The sequence below is a fragment of the Blennius ocellaris genome, assembly GCF_963422515.1.
Source record: "Blennius ocellaris genome assembly, chromosome: 3".
Classification (NCBI taxonomy): Eukaryota; Metazoa; Chordata; class Actinopteri; order Blenniiformes; family Blenniidae; genus Blennius; species Blennius ocellaris.
The window spans coordinates 12,914,787-12,935,322 of NC_137652.1; the positions used below are offsets into that span (position 1 = coordinate 12,914,787).

General features: G+C 44.6%; 3 protein-coding genes across 5 annotated transcripts; 1 reads left to right on the forward strand and 2 right to left on the reverse strand.

The window, feature by feature from the left end:
• Positions 1-1,654: 1,654 nt before the first annotated feature.
• zbtb5 (zinc finger and BTB domain containing 5) lies at positions 1,655-4,770 on the reverse strand (the record flags this gene model as incomplete). The annotated part of the gene is made up of 3 exons (XM_080521197.1): positions 1,655-3,346; positions 3,602-4,465; positions 4,561-4,770. The coding sequence occupies 3 exons, from the start codon at positions 4,768-4,770 to the stop codon at positions 2,156-2,158; spliced, it is 2,265 nt and encodes a 754-aa protein (XP_080377323.1). The 3' UTR covers positions 1,655-2,155.
• A 2,647-nt stretch (positions 4,771-7,417) lies between these two features.
• polr1e (RNA polymerase I subunit E) lies at positions 7,418-11,485 on the forward strand. Its single transcript, XM_080494217.1, has 12 exons — positions 7,418-7,510; positions 7,804-7,907; positions 7,995-8,071; positions 8,155-8,240; positions 8,700-8,755; positions 8,861-9,005; positions 9,276-9,386; positions 9,498-9,594; positions 9,687-9,817; positions 9,902-9,983; positions 10,943-11,074; positions 11,279-11,485. Exons 1-12 carry the CDS (start codon positions 7,447-7,449, stop codon positions 11,442-11,444), a joined length of 1,251 nt encoding a protein of 416 aa, XP_080350343.1. The 5' UTR covers positions 7,418-7,446; the 3' UTR covers positions 11,445-11,485.
• Positions 11,486-12,279: 794 nt separating this feature from the next.
• On the reverse strand, positions 12,280-19,419 carry fbxo10 (F-box protein 10). 3 transcript variants are annotated; one of them, XM_080494215.1, is made up of 11 exons: positions 19,291-19,419; positions 18,385-19,002; positions 15,986-16,813; positions 15,650-15,799; positions 15,118-15,254; positions 14,268-14,338; positions 14,020-14,172; positions 13,594-13,923; positions 13,206-13,513; positions 12,657-12,841; positions 12,280-12,487 (listed from the first exon to the last, which is right to left on the reverse strand). In XM_080494215.1, the coding sequence occupies exons 2-11, from the start codon at positions 18,967-18,969 to the stop codon at positions 12,307-12,309; spliced, it is 2,928 nt and encodes a 975-aa protein (XP_080350341.1). In that variant the 5' UTR covers positions 18,970-19,002; positions 19,291-19,419; the 3' UTR covers positions 12,280-12,306. The 3 variants fall into 3 exon arrangements, with proteins under 3 accessions (XP_080350341.1, XP_080350340.1, XP_080350342.1); XM_080494214.1 differs by having other exon boundaries at positions 13,206-13,516; XM_080494216.1 differs by lacking the exon at positions 15,986-16,813 and having other exon boundaries at positions 13,206-13,516.
• Between the last annotated feature and the right edge of the window lie 1,117 nt (positions 19,420-20,536).

A 20,536-nucleotide genomic window follows, 5' to 3' on the forward strand; every position in this document is an offset into this window, starting at 1 on the left:
AACGTGACAACACTGCGACAGCATGGACTGAAAACAAACCAAAGCTGATGTTATTAACATACCATAGCGAGGCAGACGGATTGACATACAGATCTGCCTTACCAGACTTCTTCTTTTATTTATTTTTTTAACACTCTACAACATTAGATTCCTTCACAGCACGGCTCTGTTGTGTTTAAATGTTAATCTCAAGAGAAACTGATCTAAATGTTACAGGAATCAACAGAGTGTACCAAGTAACACGGAGATCGCAAAACACTGTAACAATCTGGTTAAATCCTGAAATCAACAAGAATAAAATTGACAAAAAGCCCTGTACAAATATTTTATCTATTACTCCCGGTGTGGAATATTTCCGTATAGTTTTGTTTTTTTGTGTGTGGAAATTCAGCATGAACAGCTATATGGTGAGGGGGGGAAAAAAAAGCTCAACTCTGGGCTTCCATCAACACAATGATCGCATAACAGACAAAAAAAAAAGTTTGAGCGATGGCCGACTCGGGTATTATCAACACATTTTCACAGAGTTCAACAATCCAGTAAACATATTAGTCATATAAACAGAGTGATTTCTATAAGTGCTTCAGCAACAGACAACATTATAATATGGAAAGAGAGGGCGAGAAAGCACTTGTATAAGTACAGTGGCAAACTTACTGGCAATGTTTAGCTCTTCATGACTTGTTTCGTTTCCCCTCTTCTTAAAGAGAGAAAATGTGAAAGCGTCCATGAATGTGCAATATGTACATTCCTAAAGCTGAGCTCTTGTTCCTCCTAGAACACTTTCATCGGGTATGAAAACGACCGGCTATGACGTCCACCGCATTGTGTGGGTGGTTGGTAAACTAGTCAGCCACAGACGAACCTCTTTGTGTTGAGAAGCCCGCAACTTAAAAGTATTCACCATTTATCTTGTCATGACTATGTTTTCACAGTATGTGCCTGGCATTAGAATAAAACAAATCCTCAACTAAACCGATAACATTCCCCTCATTCTGATACATTTACTCCCTTAATGAAAGCCTCTTTACCGTTATCAGAGTGAATGAGCATCGAAGGGTAAAACGACTTGCTCAGGTTCATATTTCCCACAAAACAAACTTGGATGTGACAAATTATACACATTCTAAACTGAAACATTTACTGTTGTACATATGACATGAATGCCTATTTGTACAATATCATGTGTATAATATCATGCACAGACGTCTCATGTGAGACAGACGTCACATGTCCTGGGTCTATGCATGAACCAACATAATGAGCTGTTACTGGCAGGACAATGTTGTCATCCCCCCCCCCCACCTTTTCTGGTCACAAGAGGCAAAGTTTCTCAAATGTTACCTTAACAGAGATACAGATTTCGCGCTTAGTGGACTCCATCTAAATTTGTGTCCAGTATCACTTGGTGTTCTGAGCATGAGACCATCAGTTGTTGATACCGACACGCAGGCTGTCTGATCCCTGCTCAGAACAAGGCACGGGCAATGTACTCCGTTTCTAACGATCGGCAGTCTGATGCAAGATGCTGCTACATGTTTTACAGATGTGCAATTCACAACCTTCACACACTTCACTTGATATCATTTCTTAGATCGATCCCTGAGCAGCATCAGCTCTATCTATCTGATTGAGATACATTTTTGCACCAAACAAATAAGTAAGCACACTGAGGGACTGAACTCTCAAATACCCAAGTCAATTTTATGATTGTTTTCTTCAACACGGTTTAGACAACAGTCTTGCTGTATTAAAACCAAAGCCTTTAAGCTGTGGTTCTTCACAAATTTGAATTGAAATTCTTTATCATTTTGATTTTTTTTGTGTGTGATATTTACACAGAAGTAAACAATGACCAATGTATCACCAATGTGATATGAATGAATGTGCAGCTGTAATTGTGCCATTAAAAACAAACAGTATTGGTATTAAAACTTAAATTTCTAATCGTTTATTTTAAGGATTTCATTGTGTATTTCTGTCCTGAATAGATCATTACATAGTCATACGTCTCTTTGGTCTGTGATCAGGACAGGTTAGTTTGTAACAGAGGTGGTGAAATGATCTGGCTGTACCATCAGAGAAACATTTAACTTCATTCCTCTCTGGCTCCCAGTGTGTTTGAGTAATTTCCTCACTCGGGTCTTTTACATTCCTAGAGCAGGGTGTTGGACATGTTACTGTTCTGCCAGCGCAGACAGGTCGTCTTGGAATGCTTGTATAGATGCGACGACTGACTGAAGCGTTTTCCACACTTCAGGCATGCGTACGGCTTCTCCCCTGTGTGGACACGGATGTGTTTCTTGCAGTCAGTGAGGGTGAGGAAGGTTTTGCAGCAGATCTTGCAGGCATACTTTCGCGCCCCTTCGACGACCAGGACGTTGTGCTCGGAGAGAGCCTTCTTGCACTTGGACAGAACGTCTGCCGACGCTCGGGTGAGCTGAGGGGGGAGGGAGGTGGGCCTCGCGCCGTTCATCTCATAACCTCCGCTCTCGTTAAGGAGCAAGGGACTCACTAGATTTGATGAGGAAGACGCGGCGTCCTGGAGAACGCCACCCACCCCTTCCTCGCCACCAATGTGCGAAGTCATTTTGGGAGCAATGCGTCTGTAACCAGGATAAGCCAGGGCTGCGGCAGTCGGTCCTCCCGGGCCTCTGGAGTTTCGTCCCATTGAGTGAAGCCCCAAACTAGAACGCGGAAAGTCCAAACCAAAAAGATCTACCCCTCCACGTCCTCCACCTGCACTCCCGCCGCCTCCTCTGGAGTTCCCTGGTCCATCGTGCAGCGGGTGAAGGAACAGAGAATCAGTCTGGAGATTATCACCGAACCGATTTCTACTCTCGCTGCCAAGTGGACCCGTCTGCAAAAGAGCAGAGGATGGAGAGCCAGAAGGGCCCACAGCTTCCTGTCTCATCAGGAAGTGATGTGCTACCGAGTCTCCGGTTGTTGTGTTTGGAAGGTCGTCATCTCCGACCACCAAGCCTGACGCACCATTTTCATAATCCTTCTGGGCGAGAAAGCTTGAAATGCTGAAACCGGGTTTGCTGCCCAGTCGGTTGTTGCAGCCGTAGCTTCCTCCGACTCCCGTGGCTCCACCTCCTACTCCTCCACCTCCCATGTTGTTCTTGTGGAGGAGCTGCTGCTCCCTCGGCTGCAGCATCGGGTCTGAGCTGGGCTGGGGTTCAGAGGTGAAGCTGCGGTCACTGCTCTCTGGGCTCAGCTCCACCTTCTCCTCCTCCTCCTGGCAGCCAGGCTCAGCTGGGTCGCTGCCTTCAGCCTGTGACGTTACATCACTGACTTCATCGGCTGGCTCCGGTGAACTTAATGGCTCCCGTTTGACCACCACCTGATGAATGCAAAAAAAAAAAAAAAAAGAGAAGTCTATAACACATTTTTTTATAGAGCACATCATGAAATGTTTACATGTTGCATCCAGCTTTAAATCTCACAACAATCACTTTAAACTATCACTAAGATATGGATGTACCAGTGGGAGATGCCTCAGCTCTTTATTTGGGGAGCTAAATGTTGCATTAGCTAAATTAACTTAAGTATTTAATATTCTAAGAAGTTCTTATATTATCATGATGATTAACTTTACCTTCTGTTCCTCTTCTTCAGCCTCCTCTTCCTCTGTCCCAGATTTTATCTTCACCCCGACTCTGTTGTCTTGATCATGTTGCTCGTCCATGTCCTCTTCCTTACCCACCCCACCGACCATCCTCCCCAAGCCCTCCCCCTCACAATGCCCACTGTCTGATTGGCTGGGCATCTGAAGGTCATCTTGGGACACGGTGACCAATGCTGTCAGCGCTGTGCCTAATTTGGCCTCGTCCCCCATCTTGTGGGAGTCCGGGGAGAGGAGTGCCCCCTCGTCTCGCTCGGCGTTCACCCCTCCGTCTCCTAACAAGCCCATGTTGGGACCGGAAGGCCGCTGCCGCTGTCGTGGTCTATCCTCCGAGAGTCCCAGGGCAAGAGAAGGCTTTCGCTTGTGGAAGCGTCGGATCGGGAAGGAGGCTCGCTGCTCCACCGCTCTACCGCTGACGTTCCCCACCCCGTCCTCTTCCATCCCGCCTAAAGCAGAGCTAACCAAGCTGAGCCCCAGCTGCTGCAGCAGGAAGGAGCGTTGAAGTTTTGATGTCGCAGTGTTTGCTGCGAGACTGGCACTGGCTGCTAAAGAAGGGTTCACTGCTAAATCTGTTATTTGCTGCTGCTGCTGCTGCGGCTGCTGCTGCTGTCTGTGCCTCTGCTGCTCCTGTGGAGGATGGAGATGGGTGGTTCTGTCCGACGAGGGGGACATGGGCAACGTGCGCGTGGTCAGATAGTGTTTGCAGGCCTTGACCACATTGTTGAGGTGCAGATGCGAAGCCGCAAGGAGGATGTCCATGACGTTACTCTCGCCGAGCATCAGCGTCGATGTGTACATCATGTCCACCAGAGCAGCGAAGGCTTCAGCCGTCACCACCTGTGGCACATGTGTTTTATGTGAATTTTCTGTTAGAACCAGTGCAAACATTAGAAATCGTGTCTCACTGCCACAGTTCCTCTTTAGGCACTAACCTCACTGTCCAGCTGGATCATGTTCATGCTTGCATCGCCCTCTGCCACTGTAAACAGAGCTCTGAAGTGGGTACTGCAGGCTGCCAGCACTGACCGGTGGGCCTTAAAGTGTCTGCTCCCCACCACGATGACACAATCACACAGCTGACCGTGGATGCGCTGATAGTTGAGCTGTTGGAAAATCTGCTCAAAGTGGCCAGGGAAATCCATGGTCCTACTGATGAAAGAAAAAGAACAACTGAAGACATCGACACCAAAACAAGAACATTCTTTCAGGAACAAATGTTCACAATGTGATAAGGTAGATGTAAAATAATGGTAGAACATATGAACTTATAAGAGTATAAACAGCAAAAGCATGATGCTGTTGAAAAGAGGTTCAGTGTAATAATACAGTCATCTGCTAAACTTTGATGCAAATGTGACAAAATGCACCCAATCCACCAGAGAATAATCTGAGTGTATTTGAATTAACATTAAGGGCAAAGTAGTTACATCAACTATAGATTTATTTTACATTTTGTCAGTTAATTAAAAAAGAAATTTCCCAACATGTCCCGATTTGAAAGCTTGCATCTTTCCCTCCCCATACCTGATGAAAAAAGTGCACATTGCTGTGCATCCCAAGACTCAGTGACACAAATCGACTCCAATCAAGAGAAAAAACCTCAAAGAAAATGTGACCAAACCTGAACACAAACAATCGCATGAAGAGAAAAGTAAAGAAGCAAACCTTGTTATCAAACGGATGCTAAACTTGCAACAACAAACACACGTCCTTCAGGGAGCTTTACAAAACAACAACAACCTGAATGCCTGTGGTGCCTTGTTTATTTATCCACACCAATAGATTTGTAGTATACATCTAAAAACGTAATGTTTGTAATAAGAAGTGAACATTTTTCTAACAGCAGCTTGGGAGAGAGCTAGCTAATGACCATGATGGGTCAACACTTAACTCGTCTCTAATTCTCATGAAGGACAATTTAAAAACAAAAACAACAACACCTTTACTCTTGCGGCGAGATAGAGAGAAGTTTTCACGTGATATTACCTTTACAGCTTGCAAAACGCAGGGGTGGCAGGATGCAGCGGAGCTCCGGCTGGAAGTGAGCGAGCTAAAGTTAGCTGGCTGCAGACCAGCAGCAGCAGACTGTCTGTCTGTTAGCTAGTGCCGCGGAGGCATACGGTCCCTCCGGAGGGTTAATGGGCCCGTCCAAAACACTGTTTTCCCCGACACAATGTCCCCTCTCAGACGTCGCTCTGCCGAGCAGACATGCCCACTGTCCCGCTGCGGTCCGTCCTCCAGACACTTTTATTTCCCGCTTGAAGCAGCCCGGTGCGGGTCACGGAGATGCCAGTTGATGTGCGGTGTCACGGCGGCCGCCTCTTCACAAAGGTGGGCTCGCTCAGGCGGACTCGCCGCTCGATAACAGCCGCACACAACCGCGGTTATTCAAACGAAACATAACTGTGTATCATTATCTATTATTGTCGGATAGACGACAAGCGGGATATCGTTATTTCCGGAGTTTTATTCCTCCTCTCAGACGGGTTTTCCGAGCAGACTCACAGGGTGGCGCTGTGTGCGCTCCGCTCGGGGGAGAAGACGACCTGAGCCTGTCCGATGAAAGACGAGTTCATCTCCGGTTTCTTTTTTTCTTCCACCTCACGGTGACTGTGCTGTACTGTTACGAACTGAAACACATTCACACTGTGATCAAACAACAGTACATTCACAAACAAGAGGGGAAAAAAGCGTCACGGACTGAATAACCAACAAATGTGCAACCATAACTCACCACATGTTTTTCATTCAGCAAACCATTTTATCCGAAACAATTAATTATATCACAAGGAGACATCTGAATTTTAGAAAGCAAGCATAGAAAAGAGGTTTGCTCAAAGACAGAGGATAAGAGCAATACCGACTACAACGGGTTTCGAACCAGCGACCACATTTTGATCAACACCCTGCCTGTGGTAAACGCACAATCAATGGTACGCGAGCCCCTTCTAGTGGTATCTGGAGGACACTCTCCTTTTTATAATATAATATTTGAGCACATCTGCAACCTTCATGAGCAAAAAAGACTTTTATACTATTATATACATAAATAGTGGTTTGAGTAGTTCCCCCATTTCCTGTGATTTTAGCTATTTTCCCCATTATGGCCATTTTAGTTGTTCCTTTTTTTTTCTTTTTTTTAAATCTCTTTTAGCCAAGTGTTTCTGAAAATTACTTTCTATGCATAAATAAAATGAAACAACATAAAATGTTTATTTACTGTAATGTATAATTTTTTGAGCGGTTCAGATGCCTTTATTGTCAATTTACATGAAATACAATGTGCACAAAAAATACAAACAAATGAATACATAGGAAGCATCATGGATGGACAGTATGGTGCGTTTTAGGGGAAATCCCGTGGGTTTAAACCTTTATGTTTCTGATTACAGGGCAAGAAAAAGTGTGGTTGAAGGTTTTGTCTTATTAATTTTGTTTTCAGGTGTTGTCATCTGAAATAGCAGGAGTTAGACTATGTTTTAGTCATGAAAGTATGAGCCTGCAGTTTACATTTCCAACACTAGATTTCACTGTTACATCAAAATGACCTGAGAAACCAAAGAGGAAACATTCTCAAGCTGGATACCGTCACCAGGTTAAATAGCAAAGGCATTGTATTCAGTCGGGTACCTATTATTAAATTATAATGATTGAACAAACTCTACACACGACGAGGAGTTGGCCGTTTACAGCACGTTTCACAAAGTTACAGACACACCGACACCACTAGTTGGCGCTGGTCAAGACGGAAGTGCACGGCAGTGAATGCTCTTGCCTCCACATCTCTGCTTGTCTCGAGCGTCCTGCTTTCTGCAGTCATGGCCGCCTCCTGCTCGTTTGTCTGCTGTGAAGAAGAGAGAGAGTCCGATAAAGCTGTCGTGGGTAATTACTTAAAGTTAATCGTTTTTTTTTTAATTAAAGCGAACAGTTTATTGTATCCTTGATGGTTAAGTGTATTGTTGTGTCTTGCAGTGCACGTGTCTCGTCCGCACACGTGGGCATGGTGTTTATTGTCGACTTATGATATACTTTGCTTCTCTCGCTTGCATTGTTTGCAAGGCTTAAAACGACGAAACTATGTGGTTTTAGAGTAGAGTCAATTGTTGTGGTTGTTGTCATCGTAATCGGTTTGTTTCGTACCTTAACACCGCCCCTCCCCTCCACATATGTCATAGTTCGCTTCTCAAATGGAAACGTCAAAGCCGAAGACGGGCTGGATTTCACAATATACAAGAATATGGACGAGAAGAACCCAAGAAAAAAGAGTAGACGAATCCTGGTGAGGATGATCACACTGTACGTTTTTATTTATTTGAATTTAATGAGTCTCTCACTGCTTTAAAAACTTTTATTATCCTGTGTTTAGGTGGCTGAGTCAGACAGACTCTCTTATGTTGGACATAATTTTGGAATGGGATCATTGAAATGCAACAGCCTTTGCAAGTAGGTGGATAAAGCATATTTCAATGTGACACTGTAATACCTGTGAAGATGATTAGTCAGTGTGCAGTTTGGTGTCTCTTCAGATATTACGTTGGGGTGTTGAACAAACAGACCAACCAAATGGAAGTCCACAGTGCACTGCTGTTCAACATGCAACCTGTAATACCAGGTAACAGGAAAAAACACTCTCCTTCCATCTTTATCCAGTTCAGCAGGCCAGAGGCAATCATCGACTGGTGACATTCTCTGGGACATAAGCTATCAGCGAAGATAGCTTATGTCCCAGAGACTGTCACCAGTCGATCACAGCCAAGACACAGAGAAACAAGACATATGCACAGATTTACACCTAACTTGGAGTCACCAATTCAAGTTAAAACCCCATGCTTTCACAGAAAATGAAAATTGAATGCAGGAATGTCCCTGTAGGACTCAAACAGACAGATCTTCAATGTGAGATAAAGGCTTTTTTTTTTTTTTATTTAACCACACTTCCACCATGCATCACTTGTAGTTAGTTTATATGAAGCCTGTCAGCTACAAACCCTTTCAAAACAATAGCTCATAACTTGTAAGAAATCAGTTTGTGGTTGGTAAGTCTTGTGATTCTGTGACCTTTTGTCACCAGGAGAGACAGCGGAGAGTGTTAAATCTGCGGATACTTCTCAATCCTACAGAGACAAGGTATGATGCTTGCTGTGTTTTGTTTTGTTTTTTCTTTGCTTTAAAAAAAGAAAAGGAAAGCAAATCGATATTTAACAGATTTAATTATTTATTTTTAATCTCTAGGTTGACTCATTGATCGAAGCGTTTGGCACCAATAAACAGAAGCGAGCACTGAGCTCCCGCAGGCTGAATCAGGTGGGCAGTGATACATTGCATCATGCAGTGACTACAGCTGCCAACACTGTGATCGACAAGAAGGGCCTGGAAGGTAGGCTATACCGTCTTTTTTTTTTTTTTTTACCAGCGTCACATGTTTGCACCACAGAAGTCAGAATACTCCCAACAATATTCACTTTGTGGACAAGAGCAGTCCGAGTTTCCTAACGTCCTCCAAAATCTGGTGGAAATCTGTCATGTAGTTTTGACGTAATCCTTAAAAGCCTATAAAATGTAAACCGGATACAGAATCCAGATCATCTTCGATGGCAAACGTGGGAGCCTACCTGAAACATTTTATCTGCCGTCTCTCTCTCTTCAGCTCTCCAGCATGAGGTGGCTGAGATCGACTCCCAGGGTGACCTGGCTCTTCACCTTCCCCCTTGCAACGTGAACGCCGACACCCGAGAGAGCGTCTATCAATTTGATGATCGTATCTTTTTACTTGCTGTGTGGTTGTTTTTGTAGCGTTTTTTTTTTTAGTTTTGATTGAAGAGTTTCGTCAGAGTTTGTCGAGATTTCCGCCTTGAATCCGTATCAACAGTCTTGAGTCCGGTGGAGTTCGGTGCTTTGGAGCAGGCCGGTTCGAAGATGGCAGCGCTCACCCCAGAGGAGCTGCAGAATATGAGAAATGATGGAGGGTAAGGCAACGGAGGACTTGCTCTTTCTCAGACATATTATCAGACGAGTGTTTCAATAATAACATTTGTTTTAAAAATTGTGTCTGCTGCAGGTGCCTGTCTGTATTGAGGCATTTGGATAACATGCCAACTGCGGATGAATTGAGAGACAAAACGGCTCGATGTGCCTTTTATCTTTCCCTGCTGCTCAAACTATCCAGGCAAAGGAGCGTCACCAGAAAATGTGAGTATTGCCGTTGTCATATTTTTGGGGAACAAACTTGCAGTCTTCATTCAGGCAAATAACAGCTTGTGTTTATGTCTGCAGTTGGACAGGAGGACGACTGCCCTCGCATCATTCAGAACAAGCTGATGAGAACTTTCACTGTGGAGACTTTCAACAACGGCAGGTAAGAAGCTGTGAAAACGTTTGCCCGTGGTCCATCTTTTTAGGAAACCAAATCTGTTGAAGTTCATCTGCAGACATCGTATCAGCAATCAGATTTTGTTGCAACAAAAAATTTTTATTTATTTGAATTGACATACTTTCCCTGGCACATTTCAGATCGTTAACAAAGCGATGAGTCTCATACAGTATGGTACAGCTGTGTGAATCAGGGTGTTTCTCAAAATACTTTTCTTATTCACAGCTATAATGCTTTTGTTACATTGCCATATAAGTTAGTCTTCGGTTAATATTTAGTCTTCCATAACAAAGTAAGTAAAATGCATAGATTGCATGTGATTCATATCATATTCATATCATATGTATATAAAATACATCGATTTATATGTCTGCATCTTAAGGGACTGTTAAATATTTGATCTTTTAGAACGATGGACTGATGGCACAGTCAGTGACAGTCTTTTCTAATTGAATAAAACTTGTGTTTGAACAATTCAAACATTCACGAAACTGCAGACCTTTTTAAAAAACTAAAACTAAAGCAAGCAACTTACTAGTTCAAATATTTCACACAGCAAGTGACGATATACTCGCCATGCCCAGAGCATTTGTTAAACATTATATTAAACATTTTAAGATCAAAAAACCAGGGCATGTAATTAACATGGATATTCTCTTCTTGCATGGTGCAACCCTAACAGTCTCTCATAGGCCAAACACAGAGACATGTGACCACACAAGCTCGCATCGATGTTTTCATGAGAGAGGAATGTTTTTTCAGACTGTGGAAAACAGTGGATTTTCATAATGATGAAAGTACCAACCAACACACCGCGGAGCAACTGTGACGCAAAACAGAAATTGCTAAATTCATGTCATGAATGTATGTGTGGTCTGATTGTTTTGGCTCTTTGGTCCTAAATGCATACAAATATCACTTTGCACCTCGTGTTTTCACTTTAGAGTCCAGAATATCGTGTCGTCATCAATGCGAGCCAAGTTGGCAGCTTACAGCTTGGCGCTGCTGCTGCATATGGGTCATATGACTGCTGATCTCACGTTACTGCACCGTGATCTGGGAATTACCGAGGCCAAGTAAGAAGAAATCGTTTTTATGTGCAACGATAACACAGCTTTATCTATTTTTAAAGTCAATGGTGTCTTTGTCATCAGTACATTTACCACCTCCACTGCCATATTTCAGAAAGTAATGTGGAACTTGTGAACAGCAAGAGCCTGTTTATAAGGCAGGACAGATTGCTGTCTGCCAATGTAACTGCTTCATGTGTTTTATTATAGGATGACTGAAGTTGCCAAGTCGATGCGACTGACCCTAATGAAAACTCCCCGGGACAAAGCCGACAACGCTGCACTGCGAGACGACCACAAGCAGGCCGCACTTGTTCTGCCGCTAGTCAAATACGATCAGTTCAATGAAAGACGGAAACGCAAGAAAATGCACTGAGGAGAAAAAGAAGTCTAACAGAAAGTCAGCAAATGACGCTTGTTTATTATTGTTTTTGTAGACAAATAAAGTGGTTAACTTTAAGTTGTACAGGATATCATTGGGTAATGCTTATGTTTCAAGACACTAATGAGCTGTAAACAACTTCTAGATGGCAGAACATCTCGCTGAGACAGTTGGAATGTATAGGCACATTTGTAGACAATCACATATTGCACACTAAAAATCTTTATCCTTCCGACAGGCTGTTTCCAAGTGCGTCTATTACTGCACAATGACAGTAATTTCACTTTTTCACTGAATTTTGAAAGTATTCTCTACCAGAACACCAAACTCACCTGGAAACAGCACCTCTGTGTAAGAGGCAGGAGCTTAAGTTTGGCTTTGGTTGACTTTTTTTTGCATATACACCACACTATAAACACCTTTTGCCCTAGCTACAATCATTGAATGACGAAATCACACGAGGCACAGCTTTATTTTGCGCCATGTATGAAGCCTTTGGACTCCCGTTAGGATTTATAAGTGTGCACGTCCTTACCAACAAATCTCAGAAGCTAACTGACCAAACAAACAGTGCAAGATGAAAAGGTAAAGCTTTTGTGCTGAAATGGCTAGTGAACGTTTAGTAAGACTGATGTATTCTGGTTCCATGAAATTATAAAAGTCCAATTTAAGATTTTACAAGCGTGTCGCTGGAAAGCGGACGGCCACTTCAGTGTTCGTGGTGCCACCTTCTGCTTCTTATAAAGTTGAACTTCACCCAGTTGGGCCTTTTATGAAAGCTCTCCATCATGATGCTCTATGGATATGGACCTCTTGGCTTCAGCATCCCCATTCATCAGAATATACTGATAGTGTTTTACAAGATGGAGCAGAACTTGCTGCCGCTGTGGCAGCCACTCTCAACAGTTGCGCTGATCCTCGTCGTCATGGAGATGCCAAGTCGGGATGGGTATTGGGATGAGTTGAGGCCAGCCGGAGAGGTGGCCTGTGGGCGAGCAGGAGGACTTTCCAAAACCCAGGGTGGAATAGATGTACAGCTATAGAAAAGCGAGAAAAAGATCTCATCCATCTTCTAGATATGCATCTTGTAGATTTGAGTGGAAGATTTCTATAGACTGCACAAATGTTAATTATAACTGCAGCGTGGACAGCAGAAGAAAATGGAAAACGAACAGAAAGTGAACATTGTGTCAGTTGCCTAGTTACCTGTTGTGCCTCAGAATACTGTTGTTGCGCAACGCACAGCTGTCATTGGCAGGATCCATATGGAGCAGTGATTTTTTGTTTTCAGGGTGGCCTTGATATAAGACATTGTCATGGACGACACCTTTCACTGGCCCCAGCAGAGCAATGCCACAGCCCTGGGCTGGTTGGACACGATTGCGCATTACCTAGACAAAAAATATTTTAAAACTGGATCAAATGAATGAAGAACACGATAATTTTCTTGCAGCAAAATGAACACATTTCTCCATCTTTAATTGGACAAAACCACGACCGGATTTCTATTGTGGCGTTCATCAACTCGAGTCACATTCTGTGTTCAAAGACCTTTGGTCACTGTTGTGTTGTTCAAAATTCAAGTAAACTGCCACCAGGTTTCGTTTGCGTGACTTTTGGGTGTGTGGATGGAAGCATTCACACGTCCACAAATATACCACACCAACGTGGCAATGCCACCAGGCTTCGTTTTAACCACAGCAATTGTGACAAGTGTGAAAACACCCCCTCGCCCTTCACGTCACTAAAGCTGACCTTGATATCGGCACTTCCAGAGATCTGGATCCCACATCCACGGTTTCCAACCACGTCGTTCTCCACAATCTGTCCACTGCTGTTGAAACTGACGCCGTGGCCACTGTTTTCATAGATGCCATTACCCCGCAGCTCCACCCTGCAGTCTTTCTCCACGGTGACACCACCCCGACCGTTTTTGAGGATGCAGTTTGTCACGAACCGGGTCAGCTGACTGCTCTGCAGTACGGCCACACCGGGACCACGGTTGTTGTTTATGAGGTTGGCAAAAACATTCAGGGCCTCGCTGCTCTTGACGTACAGGCCGACTGCTGTAGACACACACAACATCAGTGATGAGGAGGAGGAGGGGTGCTTTTGTATCTCACTCAACAGATTGATTCAGTACCTCCGTTGTAGCTCACGCAGTTACTCTCCACCAGGGCCATGCTGATGCACCGACGGGCAGAGTGGCACTCATCCTCGCTTTCCAGATCGTTCTCCCAACCAAACAATTCCACTTCTCCATTAAAGTTTTCCTGCCCATCTCCTCCTTCCCCGCTGACTCCATCACCGCCAATCCCTTCCTGTCCTGGCCAGTTCTCCTGATTGGCATCCATGTTATCTGGGTCCTTCCTGCAGAACACAGCCAGCCCGTACATGCCGTTATGGACGATGAAGTTCCCCAGGAGCTGTGGGAGGCTGGAGGACATGACCCAGACACCGCAGCCTTTGTTACCTGAAGGAAGCAGAGAGCACACCTGCAACGTCGCTGTTGGAAAGACATTTGTATAAGCATTTATTGCGTGTTCCGATACAATGAGGAAATCCATACAGTAGACGTGGTTTCCCTCGATCAGTCCTCGCCCTCTCTCTCCCACCACCACGCCATCAGAGTAGCCATAACAGATGTAGTTGTTCCTCAAGATGGGGTCACCGCCTCTTCGAATGTCCACACCGCCCCACTGGTTCTCTCTGATAACGTTCTCTAGAATCAAAATGAATCATGTGAACTAAGTAAATAAGTACAACATTGGCATAAATAAGAACGGATGGGGGGGGGGGGGGGGGGGAGAAACGTACCCGTTATCATCCCTCTGCCATTCTCGTTTATAGCAATCCCTGCTGCCTGGCCTTGAAAGATGTGATTTCCACTAAGACACAAGAAGACAGAAATGTTTGCAGTCTATTCGAGCCCCTCTCCCCCCACAGGGGGGCCAAACAGTGAATAAGAAAATAAATTACGGAAATTCACAAGTTTTGATTTTAGGTTTGCAGAGCCCTCAGTACCAGGCTGCTTTGTTTATGTTGGCGCCTCCGCCCACAGCCCCACATCTTACAACATTGCGCAACACCTTGCACCACACATTGAATGCAAAATGCTCCGTAATCCCAAGCAACAGCAATATTTCTCTGCACTGCGCCACTTTTGGTAGACATGAAGTTATTAAATGTCACAGCTTCACTTTTAGAGTGAAGATTTTGAACCTTGCAAAAGAAACTTGCAAAAATGGCGGTTATGGGCTTTTTGTATGACTCGTGCTTGAAATTCTAAACAGACCAAATAAATGCAAAATAACTAAAACAACCCAAAAGCATTTAAATTTTAGCCTTCATACTGGTTTAAAATGTTTTTATTTTCACTGACGAAGAATTAGAAATATATATATATATAAATAAATAAAACATAGGACCTATTGACATGTTAGATGCACAAGCATAAATACTTGAATAATAAATATGACTTAATAATTATGAAAAACCCCACTGTACTGGACCTAGAATCATCTTGTAATTTCCCATTTCTACTAATGAAGAAAAAGCCTTGTTTTTTCAATTTGATGTGTGAGCCGGTGACTTTAGTTCTAACATAGAAAACTTTTCTAAAAGGTGCGACAGATGTCAAGTTACTTGTTGGACGTGTTCGACCTACCTCACCACAGGATTTCCACTGAAGAGGATATACACACCGGCTTCCTTGTTGTTATAGATCTGGTTGCTCCGAATTGAACCTTTTCCATTGCCAAGCACAACAACCCCAGAACGCAAACCACTGTGTATTTTGTTGCACTGTGAAATAAGAGCGTAAAACTAATTAGAGCAAAGACATTGAAACCACTTGACTTTGGATGTATGCATACAGTGTTCAAAATGTGTATTTCACAGAAAATACAAGATAATAGTAATCTTCCCATTTTGTTTTTATAAATGCTCACACTATCTATTGATTCATTTTGAAAAACAAAAACAACTTTCACTTTTTCACGAGTGACTTTCTCGTGTGATAGTAATAAACACATAGATATTGGCGATCCAGAAGAAACGTTATGCATGACAACTGGCTACAAGATGTAGCCGAAACCTGAGGTTATAGCTAGACTTTGTGTCAGGCTTATTATGTCAGATTGAGAAGGCATTTTCCCCACAGAAGACATATGTAAAGCGACAGTAGTAATCGTGATTACCACAATGGTGGGGTTCGCCCCTTTTCGTATGTCCAGTCCCGCCTCTCCGTTTGAGTGGATGTTGTTTTCTGCGATGAGGCCCTGAGCAGAAAGGCGCAGAAACACACCTGACGCACGGCACTCGCACACCTCGTTTCTCAGCATCACTATCTGAAGAAAGGGAGACAGAGAGAGGCAGCTCAGGTGACGGCGTGAACACGAAACTGCTGATTAATTACTAATGACCCGAGCCACTGCTTTCAGTTCACACAATAGCCAAACGGTACAACACATCTCAGATTCGGACATGACGAATTCCACTCTTCTCAAGATAAAAGTTAAAAGAACTTCATTTACTGTGGAGTTTTGGATGCAGCGAACGGCGTAATTCAGCCCGCGGAACACGTTCTCCTCCAGCCGAGCCTGTCCATAATTAGACAAGTGCACTCCGCCCTTCCCGTCCCTGAAGAGGCAGCGTCGGAGGATGCAGCCAAGAGTGGCTGCTGCCAACATTCGAGCCTCTGGGTCCCTGTCTAATTCCTGCTGAAGGGTGAGGGGTACGGGGGTCACAGATGGGGGATCGGGGGACGAGGCGAGTGGCAGAGAGCCATCTGGCTGGGGTTTGAGCAAATGTGACAGACCGTGATGGTCACACGGGATTTTGTAATGCAGAATAAATTGATTTTTGCCGTTGTTGGTATCCCCTCCGTCTCGGTTATCCTCCTCTCCCTCGCAGCGCTCGCCGTCACTCCAGCCATCTTCAATCACTGTGCCTGGACAGACGGTATCCACCCCGGTCCTTCTCCTCCAGTCCTCTATGTTCGCAGGCTCATTTTTAGCATGAGCAGCAGGAGGTGGAGGACCACCAGCAGAGGCTGCCGGAGGGATTTTGAGAGGGGCGCTAGACCCGCTCGCGGCACACGACGGGAACGTCCTGGTCAAAGCAGCCAAATGTTTACAAGCCCAGTTCCTTTCTGACACTGGGGGGCCTTCAATAGTCACTGAAGCCGTGTCACTTCCTGAGAAGTCACAGTTGTCCAACAAACTGAGGACTACACCCATCAAGTGGGCCGAGCTGCCCTGTGAGAAGGAGCAGAAGCGAGCCTGACACGTTCCGGGCCCCCGGATCTGCAGCTGAGCGCCCTCGAAGTTGCAGTTGTCTAGTTGCACGTGGCCCCATGATGTCTGGAGGAGAGAAGGTGAATTGAGTCAGAGACGTTGAGGGTGAAAATAATAATTAAATTAGACATGCTGTTGCAAAGATATGTGTGGATACATAAAAATTGCAGTGGTATTTTTTTTTATGACCAGCACAGAGTTCAAAATGAGAGGAATTTCTAGGTTTGCATAAAGAATTGCTGCAGGGACTAAGCCGTTCCGACACTGGTCCCATCATCCAGTTGCTCCAATTAGATGTGTTTAGTCTGCTGGGACTGCACAGAAGTGATTCTCATCTCATGGTAGTGAGAATGTGTCCGTTTGAGTCAGGATGTCTCTGCTGCCTGCATTCATGCTATAATCAAACTGTACCAAAGTCTGTTTTTGGAAACTAACAAACAAACAGAAAACATCCCACAAGGTGTTGACACAAGAATTCACCAAAGTGAGCGGGGAGTAGACGTAGTGATTGCAGTGGTAATCCTGACAAGAAATACTTGCTATACTAACACGTGGTTACAGATGAGGTGGGCCAGAGTTAATAGCAGGTCCAAATTGAGCTACAAGTGCAATAAAATATGAAACAGAAAAAAAAAAAGTCTAAAATACACATAAAACAATAATGTGCAACTGAGAGAGCTCGTTATTCCGGTCGGACCAGTGGCCACACATATGTTTCCCCCTGTGAGGAGGGGATGATCACCAGAATTCGGCCGTCTATTCTTGCTTTAAGTGAGAAGCTATTCCTAATTATCAATGGCTCTTCCACTGATGTTCTTTGACCTCTAGCCTGAGGGGAACATACTAACTTGTCTCCTTTCTTTTGGCTGGGAAACGGGTTCTTAACTGCAACAAATGACAGACTCCGTTTTAAACACACCAAACAAACGCATCCGAAGTGAAACTAAATTTTCGATTTCTAATAAGGCATTTCACTCTTCTGCCATGCTGACGCAGTGTGGTCGTTTAGTGGTTAGCCCTCATGCTTCACAGAGAAAAGCCATGAGTTTGCTTCAAGGCTGGGAGCTTTCTGCAAGTGTCTGTGTTGGGTTCACTCTGGGTGCTGCGCTTTCCAAGGACATTCACACTAAGTCAACTCGTCACTGTGTGTTTGTTGTTGTGTTTGTCAGTAATATCCCTGGAAACTCAGTCACGGTGTACCATGCCTTAAGCCCAACGTTAACCTTAACCCTTGATCGAGGTTATCTATTGCAGATAGTAAGACGTGAAGGTTATTGGCTTTTGAGGTGTATAAGCAATGAAAAGTAAAACCTCTTGTGCTGGCTGCAGGCTTTTAATTTAGAATCATTTTGGTTTTTATGATTTAAATCACTCACTTAACACAAATCAGTAATAAAAATGTTTTACAATAAAATAAGGAACTGTTTTTCCACTCTTCTATATTTTTGATTTATTCCCAAAATGTATTTAGAAAAAGTAATTCTGAGAAAAGGCTTCCCCTTGGCCCCCAAACTCTCTAGTGGTCCCCTGGGCAGAACCACTGGCCTGTATGAACTCCAGCCAACGCACCACCGACTTGGATAAAGTGAGGATGGAGAGTGTATGGATGTCAATACAGTAACCAGCGGTTATCTCACCTTGTAGACAACCGTGGAGAACCAGGGTGGCATGAAGACCAGATTACAGAGTCTGGCAGTGGGACACTGCTGCTCCACACACACCAGCAGGGCCACCTCACCCAGTCGCCCCAGGCCAACCAACTCCACTGGCACCTTCAACACCACCTCAGCCTGCTCCTCATACACCCCTGGATGGAGAACCACGCGGTCATATGGCCCCGCCAGGCCAAGCGCCCCTCGAAGGGTCTCAAACTCATACCCGGGGCCCACGTGCCAGACCCTGCGGTCTTTACGTCTCCTGAAAAAGAGCAGGCAGGCTGAGGACTGGAGCTCCGGTCCATTTCGGGTCCAGGTCCTGGTGGTGAGGGCGTGCTGCTTCAGGGCCTCCCTCCAGGAGGGGGGCTCCAGGTGGGGCTGGCTGGGCCAGTTGGGGTGTCTGTACTCAAGGCAGCCCAGGCAGAGCTGCCTCCAGCGGGTGTTGTCCAGGGAGAGCACGAGCTCCCTCCAGGTGCGACACACCTGGCAGCAGCGGCCCAGGTCGGACAGAGGCAGGTAGGCCAGGATCACCCGCCACAGCTCCACGGGGAGGCTGCCCACCTCCATGGCAGCGGAGACGCACCGTGACGGGAGGGGCACCTGGAGACAGCCACAGCGGGAATAAGCCTTTTTTTTTTTTTTTTTTCACACAACAACAACAGCAGCAGCAGAGATCCGGGACTGCGCTCATTAATAAACACACATAAACACACACCAGCGAGCAGCGCTGCAGAAAGACGACGCGCTGCGAAACACATTTCTTCAAGCCCCGTCGCACGTTTTGCGCCAAGATTTCCTGCGATCTGTCGCTAAAGTTTGGATGAGCAAGTCGCGAGGCGCCGCTCGTCCTCAAGCGTTGCCCCCCTCGACATAAAGCATCAGCCTTACCGTTGTGTTTTTCAGCAGCTCTCCATGCTCGGAACAAGAATCAACACATGTCGGCTGCAGCGATCCGAGCAGTGTGCCGCAGAGACCCGGGTGCTCGCAGCCTCCGGCAGCTCCTCGCGGCCGGCCATGGTGCCCGCAGACGTGCCGTCGAAAAAAAACAAAACACCGGAGCTCAAAAAGACGGAAAAGACAGCGAGCGCACAGACGCACACGTCTCCATCTTCCGCTTCCCAAAAGTAGGCGTTGACTTTTCTTCCTGCCCTCACGGACACAGAGAGCAGGGAAGAGTTCCCAGCGCCTTCCATTCGCCTGACTCACACCGGAGCAGGCATGGAAGCACATTTCCGCCACCTAAAAACGAAGAAAATAAAAGTTACACGCGAGTAAAACAAATTAAAAAATATATAGAAAAACAAAATTGTGAGATTTTAGGTCATAATTTGAAAATCCCAGTGGCATTTTGGGCAACTGACACTGATCTCTGATCTCCTTCACGAGGCGCCTCTTCCACCCGCTTTGTGTGGGACAATATTCAAAAAATGTTCAGAAACGGTTAAAGATACTGAAAGCCTACAACATAGCAGCAATGTCTGGAAAAACCTGAAAGTTTTGATATGTGTATGGTCCAACAACAACAACAACAACAACAACAACAACAACAACAACAACAACAACAACAGCAACAAACAATAAGGGATTTTTGACATCCACCAAAGGTTGACCTCAGAAAAGACAAATAAAGTTTCTGGATCCCCTTCAATATTTAATGAAATATTCTGTGGCCTGATATATTTGGTAAAACTTTATACAAGATCCGTGCAGTAGCTTTGACGTAATCTTGCAAACAGACATATAGACAGATAAATATACGCCAATGATATTAGTATGTCCTTGGCAGACATAATAAAAATAAGAATAAGAAATATTTGGATCACAAATGTGTGAATACCTTTCAACATAAACACAATAATGAGATTAAATGACCAGCTAAGATAGTAAACTTCCCACCGTGCCACAAGGGCAGGCACAAGAATTATGAGATAGTAATTTGAAAAAGCTTTTCAAATATTGATGTCTCTTTTTTTAAACTTTTGTTGTATTTTCTCTGTTTTAAAAAAATATATATTTTGGCAAACACAAAGGCCCATGAATGCTACAATGACATTTTTGAAAACAATCATAGAATAGAAAAGTCTTACTTAAAAAACAAGAACACTTTAACCCCCAGGATAAAAATATATGAATT